Source organism: Notechis scutatus, chromosome 2 (genome assembly GCF_049901735.1).
Source record: "Notechis scutatus isolate UNSWTSFEM ecotype Mainland chromosome 2, rNotScu1.2, whole genome shotgun sequence".
Classification (NCBI taxonomy): Eukaryota; Metazoa; Chordata; class Lepidosauria; order Squamata; family Elapidae; genus Notechis; species Notechis scutatus.
Window position 1 is genome coordinate 237,480,113 of NC_142010.1, and position 16,221 is coordinate 237,496,333.

Sequence of the window (16,221 nt, forward strand, 5' to 3'; positions counted from 1 at the left end):
CAGAAAATAAGGGAAGAAAATACTAAAGAACTTCAAAGGTGTATAACTCAAATTGGGGGAAAGACCTTGCTCTTTTTACGTAAAAACCAGAAATTCTGTACGAAAAAACTTCTGTTTGCTAAGAAACTGTATCTTTTATCCTTCTTTAGCTACCATAGCCATAAATTAGTACCATAGATGCTTTACTAGGAAAGGTCACAAAGATCATTTTCATTCATTCTTGAGTCTCCAAATGGTTCAAACACTTCTTGTTTATCTTCCATCTCATGCATCCATTTATGTCAACTAATAATTTCCCCAAAAATCACATTCCTTCAAAATGTTGCACATTTTTTCCAAAAGCATCTCTAGTTTTCCATGATTACTATTCAGCTTAATATAACACACACTGAACAATTTATGGATTTCCATTCTGTGTGCACATTCAACAAACTAGATCACATCATTCATGTTTTTGGATATTTTACCACCTTTATTCATAATCATTTATTTCATCTTCATTTCTATGCATGCATTCATCAATTCCATTCCATGAGGTGAGGCCTTTTACATATAGATCTTCTTACCTTCTCTTTTAGTTTCAGAATCACAACGTATCTATTTTTCTATTTTTATACCTGCCCTTTGTCATAGAATATTGTTGCATTACAAGTTGTACTAAATCTTCCATATGAAATGTTCATGAACAGATCATCCAGAATATTGATCTCTACCATCTGTCTAGGCATCAGCCAATCAAACAACTCATATGTTTCAATAAAAAAAATGTGCTAAATTACAAGCTATAGTTATAACCATTCAAAATGCAACATTCCCTGTACAGTGTACACTGTTAAGATTTTGGCACAATTGGCCAGTATGCTACATTTGCAGTCACTGCCCATTTCTTCTCCAAATATGTTCACAATATCCATTTAAACTAGGATTATCTATCAAGGGATTACATGCCAATACACTGTTGTTCACATGTTACCAACTATGAGCTTTATACAATATACCGATATACTCATGATAATGTACTTTATTATTTACTAACTGTCAAAAACAGTTTAAAATACCCGGATACAGAACAAGTAGCTAACATTAGATTTCAGTAGCTGTTTTTAAATATATCAAGTTTTATAATATTTATTATTACGTTAAGTTTCATTAAATCCAGGTCCAATCATGATTGTTATTTTAACCAAATAAATGAAACTATGTACATTTTCAGAATCAATTTCTTAATAGGGACCACATTTTATTTCCATAAAAAAAGAAGTAATGGTTGATATCTACAAATATATGTGAATTGAAGCAGAGAGTTGTCTTACAACCACATTCGAATCATATTTTAAAAGTATGTTGCCAGTTTTTAATTCAAGTATTTTTAATAGAGTGCAAATAAACAAAATAGCTGATTACTTACAATAAATATTCTTGAATACAGTCCTACTGCCACAATAAAACTGAAGTACTTTTGAATATTGGATAAATAATTGAAAATTGTTTTATGCAAATGAAAATATACATAACAAACCTATTTGACAATTAAGCATACTAAAAGACTAGCATCTGACTTGAAAGTATTATTTTGATAGCTATGAAACTTAACGTGTCCATTGATGAATTTATTAAGATAAGTAAGGATTGTTCTGGAAAATATAGTCAAATATATTCTAAAATATACTGGATCCTTTCTCTGTCAAACAGAGCTGCATCACACGAAGACATAAATATTCCCAATATTAATAATATATTTGATTAAAATATTTTATCCAATATCCTATCAACTAATTTTTCGATTTATAAAATATATTTTTCTACCTAATCTTCCCAATATTTTTTGTTCACTGACCACAATTTATCACCATGCTAGTAAATAATTAAAAAATGAACATTTTAAAGATGAAAGGACCAACAGATCAGTGCAAAAGGTGGAAAAAGTCTTCAAACATATAAATCTACTGAAAAAGTATCTTTGAAGTATCATATAAAGATGGGGAGTGTATTTCTTTTTTTATCTATGTCTGTTTGATATTTTCTACCGAATTTTATGAGTTTCATCTATTTATTCTTGTTAACAATTGCTGGAGACCTTTTACCTACAGAGTATTCTTTTTTTCTCTCTCTTCTTTTATGAGACATCTTTTCAAGCACATGCCTACTGCACAAAAAAGCGGTGACTTCAGAAATACAGAATGTATGGTATAATCTATTGTGTTCCTTCTTTAGTTCCCAGCTACAGTTTTCAATTTGATAAGAATTTCTGACATATTGATTCACATTCACTTTTATTATATTCTGTTATATACAAAAATAAGGAGCAATTTATTACTGGACAATATGGTTACAGAAAATAATCATTTTTGTCACACTGAATTTCATGCTAATATTTTTGCCTCAGCAATATTAATTTATTTCCATTATCAGTTGAGATACTTCATTTAAAACATAAAACAAAAATATTTTTGTAAAAATTACCTGAACAGTATTACTCTTTGAAACTGATAATTGGGAGAAATGGCATATTCCATAGCAGATAGAGCAGGAGTGTCAAACTTGATTTCATTGAGGGCCACATCAGGGTTGTGTTTGACCACAGAGGCTCAGATGGGTGTGGCCAGGTGGGCATGGCCAGCTCAATGTCACTCATGTCAGCACCTGTGGTGGCCTGAGCACTCTGCCAGTGAAAACTGAGCTTGGGAGGCTGAAACAGCCTCCTGCAACCTGCACGCTGTGGCACTCCTGAGCTCCATTTTCACTGGCAGAGGGTTGCAGGATGCTGTCACAGCCTCCCGAGCTCCGTTTTCGCTGAAGGGCACACTGAAGGGCTTTGTGGTGAATTATTACATTTTGCTAGCACAAATAGTTTGGTACTAAACTTTTTGTCATGAATTTCTGAAAGTCCACTCCAGATGAATACTCCAAGACTAGAAAGAAGAATTATAAGACTGAAGAAACCTTTGTCATACAGATAATCCTTGACTTACACCATTTGTTACAATGGCATTGAAAAAGAATAACCTACAACCAGTACAGCATTCCCCAGGATCATGTGATCAAAATTTTTGACTTGGCAACTGGTATGTATTTAAGATGGTTTCAACCTCCCAGAGTCATCTGATCACCATTTGCAACTTTGTAAGCAGACTTTCAATAAGTAAAGTCAATAGGAGAAGCCAGACTGGCTTAATGACTGAAAGATTCTGTTAAAAACTGCAGTGATTTGTTAAACAATCATGGCAAAAAAATCTCTTGAAATCAGGTGCAATTCACTTAACAACAGCCTTGTTTAGCAACTGAAAATCTAGTCCTAGTTGTCGAGGGCTACCTGCCTCTATATTCTTTATAAGTAAAGTATATTTGTGTGTATTTTTGTATGTGCTGCTTGAAAATAGGAAATCAGAGTAGTCAACTGTTTGACTACCAGCTATAGAACTGGTGGCCCATAGGGCAGATACACAACCCACAAGCCACACCCACACCAGCTCCGCAAATGGGGAAAGTGTTGCAAAATATCACGTGACAGCAGTGTGGCGTAGCAAGTTTGACACCCATGCTATAGAATGTTATCCAGTTTATTTCAGTTGGTTTCCCCAGCAAAAACAAACAAAAACAAAATTGTAGAGTCTTCCCTCATGTTTGGAAATATAATTCTTTAACTGCATTTACTTGTTGTACGTCTGTTTTGCTTTTTAATTTAATTTTGTTTACAAAATCAAGATGAGCACTCCACATATGCATTTATTCATTCTATCAAAATAGGCTTCTGCCTTACACACAGAACAGACAAATGAGCAACTTATTTAAGTAATTTATTTTCCAAAGGATTTATTTGTTGTTAATGTAAATTTGCTTTGAATCATAACTGATTTTTCAATTAATTATTATTTAAATAATACTTAATTGCCTGAAGAAAATACTGACTGCTTAATTTTTTGATAAGATGAATCCTATTTTGTATGAATATTCTAAAAATGCTGAATATTCAGCCAACAGAGGTGCTTTCACCTCTTCCTCATTGAAATTTTAAAAGCCAACAATAAATAAATATATAAAATGCCCTATGACATTGCCAATGACTGCATGGCTCATGGTTGTTCTCCTAGGGTTCCTGACACAGGGACCTCTCCTGCATTGGTGCATCAGAATTGAAATTTCAAATGAATCTGTAAATCTGTTAAGACAACTGCACATTTTTCTTAATTTGGATTTAAATTGATATCAAAGATACATCAGTGCAATTTTAAAAAATAATAATATGGATCTCTCCATTTTGAAAAATGTAATATTCTATTGTATCTTCTACATTATACCTTTCCTTCCTTAAAATAATTCACACTCAAGAATTCTAATGGAAACATCTATTATAACCTTTATTAGCTTTTAGGAAACATGCCATAATAAAGTGTCTTAATTCTTGTTAAATTGCATATGTGAAATTTATATTCAGCATCTCACTTAATGGCATTAGCCACTTTTTCCTCAACATAGAATGACACTTATGATTACTATGTGGGAAACCTGCAGTAGCCTGATTGTGAAAACTGCTTAAAATAATAGAACAAAGTGGTTCTATGAAATATTTTCATAGATGACAGTTTGACATATTTCATTAAAATTAAATGTAGCAAATGATAAATATGGCTGTAACGGTATTAAAGCCAAACATGTTGTACAATTACCCCCAAAAAATCTTCCCTGTAGTCTTATAAGCCTACTGTTGTGTTTTAATGTGACATTTCTATAACAATCATATCAAATGACTAACAATAGATTCAAAAATAAAGGACCAAAATTACCTTCTCAATAAATAACATGGAAAAGATTTTTCAGTGTAATAATTTTAAAAAGAAATATTTAATTCATAATCACCATTTCATTATAGCAACAGCTTGAGTCTGCTGCTAGTTTTGAAAAATAGATGAAAGGTTCAGCTCAAATTTTCTGAGTATTTTCATAGTTCTCTAAGAAAAATCTGTTCATTCTGATCAAGCAACACAGCCGATATGATATGCAATTATAGTACTATATTCACTAGTTTTCTCTAATATTGGTCCAGGAAGTGAAAACAGGTGTTGGATTAATATATTACAATGACACAATCAAGGATAATTTTAGACACCTAAAGATTATACATTGCTAACTGCTCTCAAAATTTAAAATTTTGCTATAATTTTTTCAAGCCATTAAAAGTCCATCTTATTAAAGAACTCAAGAAAAAAATGAAAATGATTCCCAATAATCAACCTCAGTATTATATCCTCGTGCATTCCAGCCTTCACAACAAGTTTTAGGAATGGTTTTTAGAAAGAGAATTTTGATTTTCTGTACTGAATTTTCCTGAAACAGATTGGAATTTAGTTTTATCTGTCATTTGCAGCATTTTTTGGTTTGTTATTTCCAGGTAAACAAATAGAATATTACAATGGTCTTAGTTTCAAGACTATTAGTCCCAAAATAAATTAAAAAGCCAAAAATTTCTTAAAGGGTCATTTACTGAAAACAAGCCCATCTGGGCTGCAATTAGCTAAAAGTTTAAAATGGACTAAGACCAAAATAGCCATAAGGTTGTATGTAGCTTGTGTACTAGTTGAAGTAATCTCATTTACACCTTTAAAAAATTGCATTCTACAATGGTATTAATCAAAAACCCTAACCAAAAAATCTCTACTATTAATTATGTTTTACTATTTATTTAAAATCTCCAAAGATCTGAGATATGTATGGAAAGCAGGTTAATTGACCAACATTTTTGTATATCATAAGAAAAAAAATCCATTTTACAAATTTTCAATGAACTATTCTGCTTCATGTTTAATTGATACAGGATTGTCACAAGATGCACATGCTCCCAAATTTAATGTTCGAAAGGCAAATGGCAATAAATAGGAGTGGGATAAAATGAAATTATTTAAGAGGCAATAGATAGCAGATACTGTTTTTTAGCTACAATCTCATCATTCAGATCATTAGCACCAGCAAAGTTTCTTAAAACTACCAACAGCTGTTTTATTTCCCATTCCATATTTAACAGTCACAGTTTCATAGAAGATAGGCACCAGTAAGAATTATTATTCTGATTTATCAATTTTTCTAGAGTTTCAAAATAATACAGATGTAACTTCACAGAAAAGTATTCACAACTTATACTGTTATAATGAAACTTTTTAATATAAAAACTAATAAACAACTTAATAAACGTCTTAATCTAAAGATCTTCATAATCTGTCCTGATCAATATATTATATCCAGAAAGAAAAAATAGAGAATAAAGCACAAAAGCTATACACTTCCTTTGTCCACTATCTACTGCCACATTTAACCTTTGTTTATCAGTCACTGATAACACACAACGGAGGACCTGACACACCCTTTATAATGAATATATATAATTGTAATAAACATTGGTTACTTACAAACTTCCCCTTCTTGGAAGGCTCAGCTCCTTCTGTAAAAGTAGGAAAAGAGTATTTACTGTGAGTTCCCAAAAATATAATAAAATTTTTGTGGTTATTATAATGTTACTACTATTTACTTCAGTTCAGGAAATGAGGTTTAACCATTTTAGCCAAAAACAACATTGTGGATACAAAGAATATCAAAATACAGAATATGTAAACGAAACCTGTAATAAATTGAATAGTTTAATTACAATGTATGGATACTAGGTGAGACTGAGAAAACTCATTGAAACATCAAAGGACGCAACCTGGGAAATAAGGGAACAACATCATCAAAAACTCATTTAGAAAACTTTAGAGCCTGGCATTGATTAAATGTTTATCAGTAACATCATCACCCAGTCATCTATCCACTTTTCAACCTAAAAGTACATGGTAAAATAAGATCAAGAACAGTAAATAGGAGTAGGGCTAAGAATTATGAATCATGGTACATATATGTTAAGAACACATATGCATTAAGTTAACACTTTGTATTAAGATATTTTAAAAGTTTTTTATAACAATCACAAGTTTGGAGAAAAAATAGTAAAATGAAAAATCCTTTGCTATACTAGAGTATGTTTGCCAAGAACACGGTTGTCAAACTGGATTTCTTTGAGGGTCGGATCAGCATTGCAGTTCTTCTCTGCAGGCTGGCGACATGGAGGGGTGGGTGGGATGAATGCCTCTTGCAGCACCCTACCGGCCAAAACATGGGTCATTTTCGGCCTGTTTTTCAGCCCATTTTTGGCCTGTTTTTCAGCCCGGTTTCAGCTGGCAGAGTGCTACAGGAGGCCATGGAAGGTGAAAATAAGTGTGGGAGGCCATACGGGACTCATTTTAGCCACCAGGACACAACGGGCCAGTCCTTTGATATTTCCAGGTTGGTCCCATGGGCTGGATTTAAGCACCATCCCCCCCTCCCTAATTTGAACCCCCCCCAAAAAAAAAAAAAAAGCCCCACCACAACCAAGACCCCCCTGACCCCAAAAAACCAAGCGCACTTCACAGGCCTTGAGTTTGACATCTCTGGCCTAGAATGAGAGAAAATGGTACATGCAAAACAATTAGCTGGGGAAATGAAACTTCTTGACTCTTCCAATAATGTTGGAATGAATTTGCTTCTTCCTGTCTTTGAAGTGAATAAAATTGTTTTTGGAATTGCATCCAAGACACCACTGACTGGTGGTACTAATTTTACTTTTTTTTTTTTTTTGGCACAGATGTTCCATTTCAGATTTTTGTATTTTGTTATCTTCACTAGCTCTTTCTCTTCTATTCTGCTGTCTCCATGTATTGCAATATCCGCTGTCCAGACTTTTTTTGTCTTTCTTATAATAATTGTTAAGCCTGGGATGTTAAGTGGCAAACGCTTGTCTGTTTGAATTCTAAACTCTACTTTGTGGTCCCACCAGTTCTTGTTTTCATGACATGAAAACAGTATTTTTTGCAGATATGCCAATGCACTATTGTTGCTATTTTATTATGCCATTGTTTATGTTCAGTCTATGCAAATTTCTTGAAACAGCTAACCAGTTAGTCCACTGTTTCTCTGCTTCTTTTCATTTGATGTCTATTGCTGTCCTTTTAATTCTTGCTTTCTATGTGCAATCAGAATTAGTCCCCCTCTTTCTTCACTTTTCCTGCTGTTAGCCATTGCCAAGTCTTGTTATTTGCTTTGCCTGCTAGTTATTTTTTATGTACTGTCTATGTAATGCTTTGCTTGATAATGTTTCTTTTCTGTTTTCATTTAGTCTTTTTTGTAGACCAGTTTGGTCTCTTCCCAACTCAGAATACTAGTTTCATTGCATCTTCTTTGCTGACCTTCAGATATTCTTCCAATGCCGTTTTTTCCTCTTCAACTTCTGGTGTACTTGCAACATTTCATACCACCTATGCTTATTGGTATATAGAGTCTGTCAGTGTTGCTGTTTGGATGAAGGGCACAATTCATTATAATTATATTTTTAGTCTTCTTATACAAAGATTCTAATTCTGTTTGAGTCAAGTCCACTATTCTAACTGTGTATCTACTGGAATTGCCCAGATAATAATTGCCTGGATGACATTTCCTCTACTGAGTTTAGACTTTAAGATCTTCATTCTCATATATTAGATGTATTCACTACTAACCTTCTAGACTTCCATATTCTTGATGTTAACAGCTTGAAGGAAGTCTACGTATTTATAGTGATTTTCTTCACCCAGACTTTTGATGTAATTTCTGTAAAGCATATTCAATTTTCACTATTTTTTTCACTGTTGATGGTAAGGGTAGCACATTTGCCCAGGGCAACTCCACTGCAATATTCTGGATGTATATATGGACATTGTTGAGCAGCAATTTTATTTCAAATGGTGTTTTTCCATTCACCTTTATTCAGATCATCCAGGTAAAGGGTAGCCTGACAGATTATTCTGATGTCTGATAGACATGGCCTGACTTGTTCATTATCGCTGACAGAGAAATCTCTACAATGATAATCAGTAGAGTTGATACTGAGACTCCTTGAAATTCCCCTCTTGATGTTAACCTTTTCTAGTCTATCATCGTAGACCAGCAATTATGTCATTCATTGTGCCCCTGATCTTTGCACAAAGCTTCCAATGTTTCTACTGTCTCTTGTTATTTCTAGGTACTTGATTATCCAATAACAGGAGTCAAAAACTTTATTGTAGTTGGTCTATATTCTCTTGCAGTTTTCCAAAATCATCTTGTCATTTAGGAACTTATCTTTTGTTTCTGCGCTGTTTGGATGGTTTTCTGCTTTCTGCTCAGATGGAAACAGCCACAACACCAGTTAGCAATTTATAAGTTATTGGTAAGCATGTCATTGACTTGGAATTGCCTGATTCTGCTCTTTTCATTGAAGAATTTTTCATTATCAGAAAGTTTTTGCTAAATGTTAAGCAATTTTCAAATTTATCTCATTGTAGTATGTTGTTAAACTGCTTGACAATGAGTATAGACCAGTCAGATGTTTCAACCAAAAACTATGTAGTCATTTTCACATGGTGCTGACCAATTCTTGATTTTCTTTACCCTTTTCTCCACCATTTCTGCTGTTATTACAAGGTTTCTTCTTATTTCAGCTTCTTTTTCATTTTTATCTACATCCTTTATCCAAATGATAACCTTACTTAATTTCTTTGGGTTGTCCCATATCAATGCTCACAATTGTACCGTTTCTACTTTGTCTGGTATTGGACATTGTAATCATTCTATTGTTGCTCAACACCCAAAGACTCTAATATCTTATTTTCAAATCATTAGAGCAGAAGGACCTTTTTCAGGGCCACATGGCTGCTTCAGAAGCTACCCCCAATAGGCAGAACCATAAGTCTGGAAAAAGTTATCTTTAACTATTTATCTGACACATTTTATACATGTTCCTAAAGATTCCAAAACATTTCTTTTGAGGTTTTACACAACAGTACTAATCACATGCCTTTTTCCCTACCTCTTTAAATTTACATAAAATTTACCTATATACTACTGGAAGGAAGAAATATATTTCCAAATCTGTTTTGCCTAAGGATACTATATGCCTGTGGGTAATACTATATATTCCATATATGCTTATGGGTAAGCCAAGAGTTTAAGGCTCCAAAGTACAAAGTAAATTTGGGTTACCTATGGATAGGCTTGTCCACAAGCATATATGGTAAAACTTTTTAAAAGTAACCCTATATACTCACAAATTAGCTGAATCAAAATACCATTGTTAGGAATCTGTCTACCAATTAGTTGGGTTGGCGATATATAAACCAACAATGTATGTTTGTAGCTTTAAGACAAAATCACTGTATTGATTTATACTATATTCCGATTGGTTGATTATATTGCAAATTACCATAAGAGGGAGCTAGAGATCATAGCTTGCTATCACTGACATTTTGTCTCTCTGACATTCTGTCTCTCTGACATTCTGTTGCTATCTAAGGTTCTCTGTTGTATTTATACTGTGCTTATACTTTGATATTTTTGTTTACTGTAAATGACAAAGGCAACTGGTAAGAAGACTTTGTAATTGGATATTCTTTGGACTGTAAAATGTATATGACCTGGACCATTTATTGGACTGTGCTATTTCTTAAAGTAAACTTTAACTCAATTTAGTGTATCTGTGTGTGATTGAATAATTATTCATAACTACTCTCATAAACGTTTCCATGTGCATATCCTTGTTACTCAAGGGTTATTCTGTACATATCATAACAACCATGAAAACTGTACCACCCATGGCTAAGCCAATTGTGAAAAACTGAAACAGAATGTTCTGGAAAACAGCTTTTATTGATATATGAAATAAAATATGAAATAAAATAAACAAACAATCCTTCAGAATTAATTGAAAAAAATATGAAAATTTTGAGAGCTGGTTTATCTATGTGCAACCCAAAGAATGTCAGCTGGCAGGTGAGAAGGTGAGCTTTTTCTGCAATAGACCCTGTTATGTGGAACATCCTCCTTACAGAGATTAGAATGGCCCCAACCCTGTAGGCATTCTGGTAAAGCTATGGTTATGTTCCTAAGCCTGGGTTACTATATGAGCCAAGGCCCTGCCTCCTGGCTATATTGTTAATAGGCCAGATATCTTGCTTTGTATATATTTCAAACTTTTAATGTTCTTACTGTTTCAATACATTTTACTGTTTTATTGTTTTAAAATGTTTTTAAGGTTTAATAGTAATATATGTTTTGAATTGTGAGACACCAAGAGTCAATTGCTGAGATGGATGGCTATAGAAATCTAAATAAATAAATAAACCTATTTTTCATGGTATTTGGCTTAAATTTTGAAGGTTATATTGTGTGTGGATAGGGTTATATGTAGAGATATATGGTACTTTTCATCTATTCAGGAATCAGAAATCACTAATGCTGAAAAACAGCGAAGACAACAGCACAAAACAATTGTAATTTGAACATAAAATACAAACACAAGAAAACACACCAACAAATTAACAAAATTTTGTTAATTTTGCAATTAACAAAAATGTTCAGAATGACTATATTTAAGAATTAATGTTATCTGACTGCACTAAAACTTACAGAGCCATTAGAAGCTTGATTTCCATCGCTATTCTGCTATGTGGAAATGAAGATAGGTCTTACCCTATACTCAAAATAATAATAAAAAAAAACATCAAACTGGTTTGGTCTAAAAAATTCCTTCAAACCGAAGTTAAAAAAGAGCTAATTCCTCACACAGAGATTTAAAAGCATAATAATAACTGTCTCTTTAAAAGATGATTATTTCTACTACCATTTTCTTTTTCAGATATTGTTGGTTACAGAAGGATATTTAATAAATTATTAGAAACCAGATAAATTATTCAGAAAGAATTTACCATATTTTTCGCACTATAAGACGCACCTGACCATAAGATACACCTAGATTTAGAGGAGGAAAACAAGTAAAAAAAATACCAGGCAGAGCCTGAGAGGACCACAGATAGGTGTCCTCTCATGTGCCTATTGACTCTTGCCTATTGACTCCTGCACTGCGGAAAAGAGACAGAAGGGGCAGGCAATGACAAAGACAGAAAAGGCGGGATTCAGCACTGTAAAAGGACTCCACCGCCATGGGCCGGCTGCTATTCATCAAAGGATCAGCATCAATGCAAAAACATTTCCATCCACTTTGGGAGGAGGGGGAAGTGCATCTTATGGAGCGAAAAATAGAATATATCAATGATATCTTAAAGAAAAATTGTGCAATATAGGATAATTTAGTTCATCTTCATTGACACTAGATCTGAAGGACATAAGAGACAACATTTTTCCATATCTTATAATGCTTCTCTTATGTCAGCAGACAAAACCGACCAGAAATAGAAAGGAGCCATAATTTTCTTAAAATAAACAAATCTTTTGCAATCCTAAATTATTTCCAGATTAATTCATCATTAATAACATTTGTCCCAAATTTTATATGAATGTGATATAATGATAGAAGAATCTTTTAGCAAAAGCAAACAATAATAATAAGAAATCCATCAAAATGTAATTTTTGCCTAAATACATAATATGGATTTCTTGTATGAGGCTAGCTTTGATAGTAATCTGAAAACTGCACCTGTGATTTTGGAGTAAAATGTTTCTGAAAGGACTCCTGTATTCACAGTAACTTATACTAGTCCAACGGTACCCCAAAGGACACCAGCTGCCTATGATTAACAAGAGTACTAATGCAAAATATCCAGCATACATTTATGAATATTTTCCTTGTTTGATACATTTAAATTTCTCTTTAGCCCACTCACTTTTGTAGCTGCTGGTTCCACTAGCCGCTGGCGATGCCGGATTGAGCTGAAATGGCTCTTCGGGGGTATCCCTTCCTGACAGTGAATAGAATGCATTGGGTTGGGGGTGGGGGTGGAGAATACAAGACAGGGAAAGATGAAATATGGGAAGGAAGGAATGGTAAATGATTGGAAAAGGGAAAGGGAGAGTATTTAACTAATATATATATATGTATATATATATAAACTATGTTTCTAAGAATTTAATACCAATAAAGGAGAATATAAAATAATATAACAATATTAATACTGAACAAATGTAGATACTAAGTACTATTCATACTATAATTGATATGACCACAATTCAGCCAAATCATGTGACTCTTCCTCTGCAGCCAAATATCTTCATACTTCTCAGTTAAGGATATATCATTTATATCTACTTGTAGCAGTTTTTTAAAAAATCACAGAACATTTTACCGGCCTCATGTGAAACTTACATATATAGTATGGACAGAACATGGTTAAACAAACTGGTTTCAGGCTGTCAAAGAGTGCAAGAAAACCGTATACTTCCCTTATTTATTCAGTTTATATACTGAATATATATTAATAGAACCTGGATTAAAAGAAGGTGAATGTGATTTTAAAATTGGAGAAAGAAGCATCAATAACCTGCCATCCTGGCAATACCAGATAGTCAAAAATGCAAATGATGTGCAAGCTCTAGAATAAATGGAGCATGGTGAAAAATGGGATAAAATTAAATATAAATAAAACCAAACTAATGATAAGTGCAACAACCACCTTACAATTGACAACAAAGATATCAAAGTGGTGTGTCAACCTGCAAAACGACTTCAACTGATGCTATTCCTTCTCTTGCTTACTCCTACTTCATTTATTGGTTGCCATTCATGGGGAGAGGGATGGGGGAACTTAAGAATGTAGTGCCTCAGCTGCTAGTCAAAACATTTACCAGCTGGTGTGTGAACCAAGGCCATGTCAACAGACACCCCTAGCTGAGCGGGAACTTATGATTGAATTAACTGGCCCATGTGATCTAGAAGACACAGGGGGGGTGGGGAATTTTTATTCTTTTAACTATCCCTAAGCGTGGGAACCCTTTAGAGCTAGCTGCACCTTTCTAAATGCCGATATGATGTACTCAATAAAGGGCTTCTTGAACCTGAACAGTCAGAGTTTTTTATTGTCATGAGTTCATTACTTGGAAGGATGACAAATGGATAGCTTGTGCCTTACTAGCACTTGATAGAGAAGACATGAAAGCTTGGAAAAGATATGCAAATGCCATGATTTGCAAACCTTTAAATACCTACAAAGAGCAGAATTGTAAAACCAATGGTATTCTTCTGTGATACTCTACGGAAACAAAAGATGACCATGAAGCAGCAGGATAGGAAGAATATAGATGCTTTGGAACTTTAGTGATGGAGAAGACTCCTGAAAGTAAAGAAGACAGCCAAAAACACAATAAATGAATCACAAATCAACCCAAAATTGTCACTCAACACACACACAAAGCGGATTCGAATTATCCTATTTAGGATGCATTATGAAAAGACCTAGCTCTCTAAAGAAGTTTCTAATTCTTGGAAAAATGGAAGGAAAAAGTAGAGGACAATCAGTAATAAGATGGGTGGACATAGTTACAGTGGTGATGAGTGCACCATTGGATGACCAGGCTTAGGGATAAGATTGTCATGAAGAAAATCTATATGGTTTCTAAGAATAAATAATGACATGATGGTATTCATAAGCTAGATGGATTATATATTTGCTTCAGCTCTAATTAAACCAATATCATTCATTATTTATACTGACATCCATTACTGCTTAAAGGTTCATTGCGCCAATATACTTAATCAGGATGACTGTTTGTCTTTATTTTGTCCATTTCCATGTGGATGACCTCAAATGAAGGATATTCACCATTATATTCACCATGGATATCTTCATGAGACAATAAGTGAATAATTTCTAGATGAGATGTTATGATCTATAGTTACTACATACATTATATATAAAGAAAATGCCACAAGTACGAGAAAAATAATGTATTCATCTATTTATCTATCTATTCTAAAAACTTATATAAAAATCAAGTTGTAACATTTTTATAACTTTTCCCACTTTATATTGTAAAATAGGCATTTCCATGGCTATGCATTTTTATAAAGCTACTATGAATTTTCCAATAAAAAGGAAAGAGCTACTTTATCCTTTATACATTTCTTAACGTCATTCTGCTGCACAGGGAAGTCATAATCCTGGGAAAGATGCAGCTGATACAAGAAGTTGCATACAGATTCTATAACAACTCCCCTCATACATAACAGATATATGGTATTTTTCATCATCAAATCCAAAATACTGCAAAGGCCTAATTGGAACTGACTTGATCACTCTGGGGAATCATCCTTGCCAGATAAAAATCAGGGGAATGCTACTTGATTTTCCCAGACATTACAGCATTCTCATCCTGTTATATTCATTCCTTTTTCATTCCCATACTATTTTAACAACTATATTAAACTAAATATAGAAATAAATCTGCTGAAATAGATTTAATGTACAACAATACACAAGGCAGCTCTTTTTCCCTCTATCAACTACTAGTGAGATATTTAGAAGTGAGTATTCTACAACGCTGCTTGCCTGTGGTAATGATCTGGATGGGGACCAATAAATTAAAGCCCATGCCAGCAAAATGGAGGTTTTGTTAATAGATGGTTCTTCTATCTGGAGAAAATAGATTGGAATGGATAATCATGAGCTTCCTATTTTTCATTTTAAAAATCAACAGAGATATTATATGAAAAAAAGATTGACAGCTTTTGAAAAAACTTGAATAATTTAAAATATTTAGAATACTTTAAATATTAAACCAGAAATATTTTGAAAGTGATACGTTTACAAGTGGACCTCTCTATCTTTTCAAAAGACTCATTTAGTGAAAAAATGAATTAGGAGTTTTTGTTTACTAATCTAAGCTGGTAAAAGTTCAGATGGCAACTATCCATTTATTTTTGTACCTAAGTATCTTTTTCTTTTGTCCTTTTAATTATTTTTTCTGCTGCTGTTTGTTTCAACTACTATATTTGTAAGTTCATATAGTATGTCTCTGATCTTTTATTTGATGCTTCTAAACTATTTTAACAATTTTGCAGTGTTTCCAGAGTTTTATTTCTGTTTTTTTTATTTTATATCCCTTGGAAAACTTCAATATATGACAACTTAAAAAATGGAAATATTCAAAACATTCTGTCTGGCCTTTAAAATATAAGCCTGTTCACTAGATCTACCTGTTAACATTTCTTATGGACAAAAATAAAAGCTGATATGCCTTTTTACTCTTTCAGAATTTTCAAAAATGTAATTCTTTGAAGCAAAATGTCACAATTTGGGGGCATCACTACTGCCTCTCTATAAAATGATAAACCTTATTCTAGTATCATAGGAACTCCCACAAATACACAGTTTAGTTAACTCTAATCATTAACTTCTTTCCTAAGAGTCTGAT

General features: G+C 33.2%; 1 protein-coding gene across 7 annotated transcripts in view; it reads right to left on the reverse strand.

Annotated features, from left to right (window-relative positions):
* Positions 1–16,221, reverse strand: part of MAST4 (microtubule associated serine/threonine kinase family member 4) — a 204,744-nt gene that overhangs the window by 104,657 nt on the left and 83,866 nt on the right. For 4 of the 7 annotated variants that reach the window (XM_087958343.1, XM_026670565.2, XM_087958342.1 and 1 more), the window contains exons 4-5: positions 12,699–12,773; positions 6,402–6,433 (exon numbers count right to left, since the gene is read on the reverse strand). In XM_087958343.1, coding sequence (XP_087814469.1) covers positions 6,402–6,433; positions 12,699–12,773 — 107 coding nt within the window. The remainder of the gene's footprint in view (positions 1–6,401; positions 6,434–12,698; positions 12,774–16,221) is intronic. The other 3 variants (XM_087958345.1, XM_087958344.1, XM_087958350.1) reach the window with 1 other exon arrangement.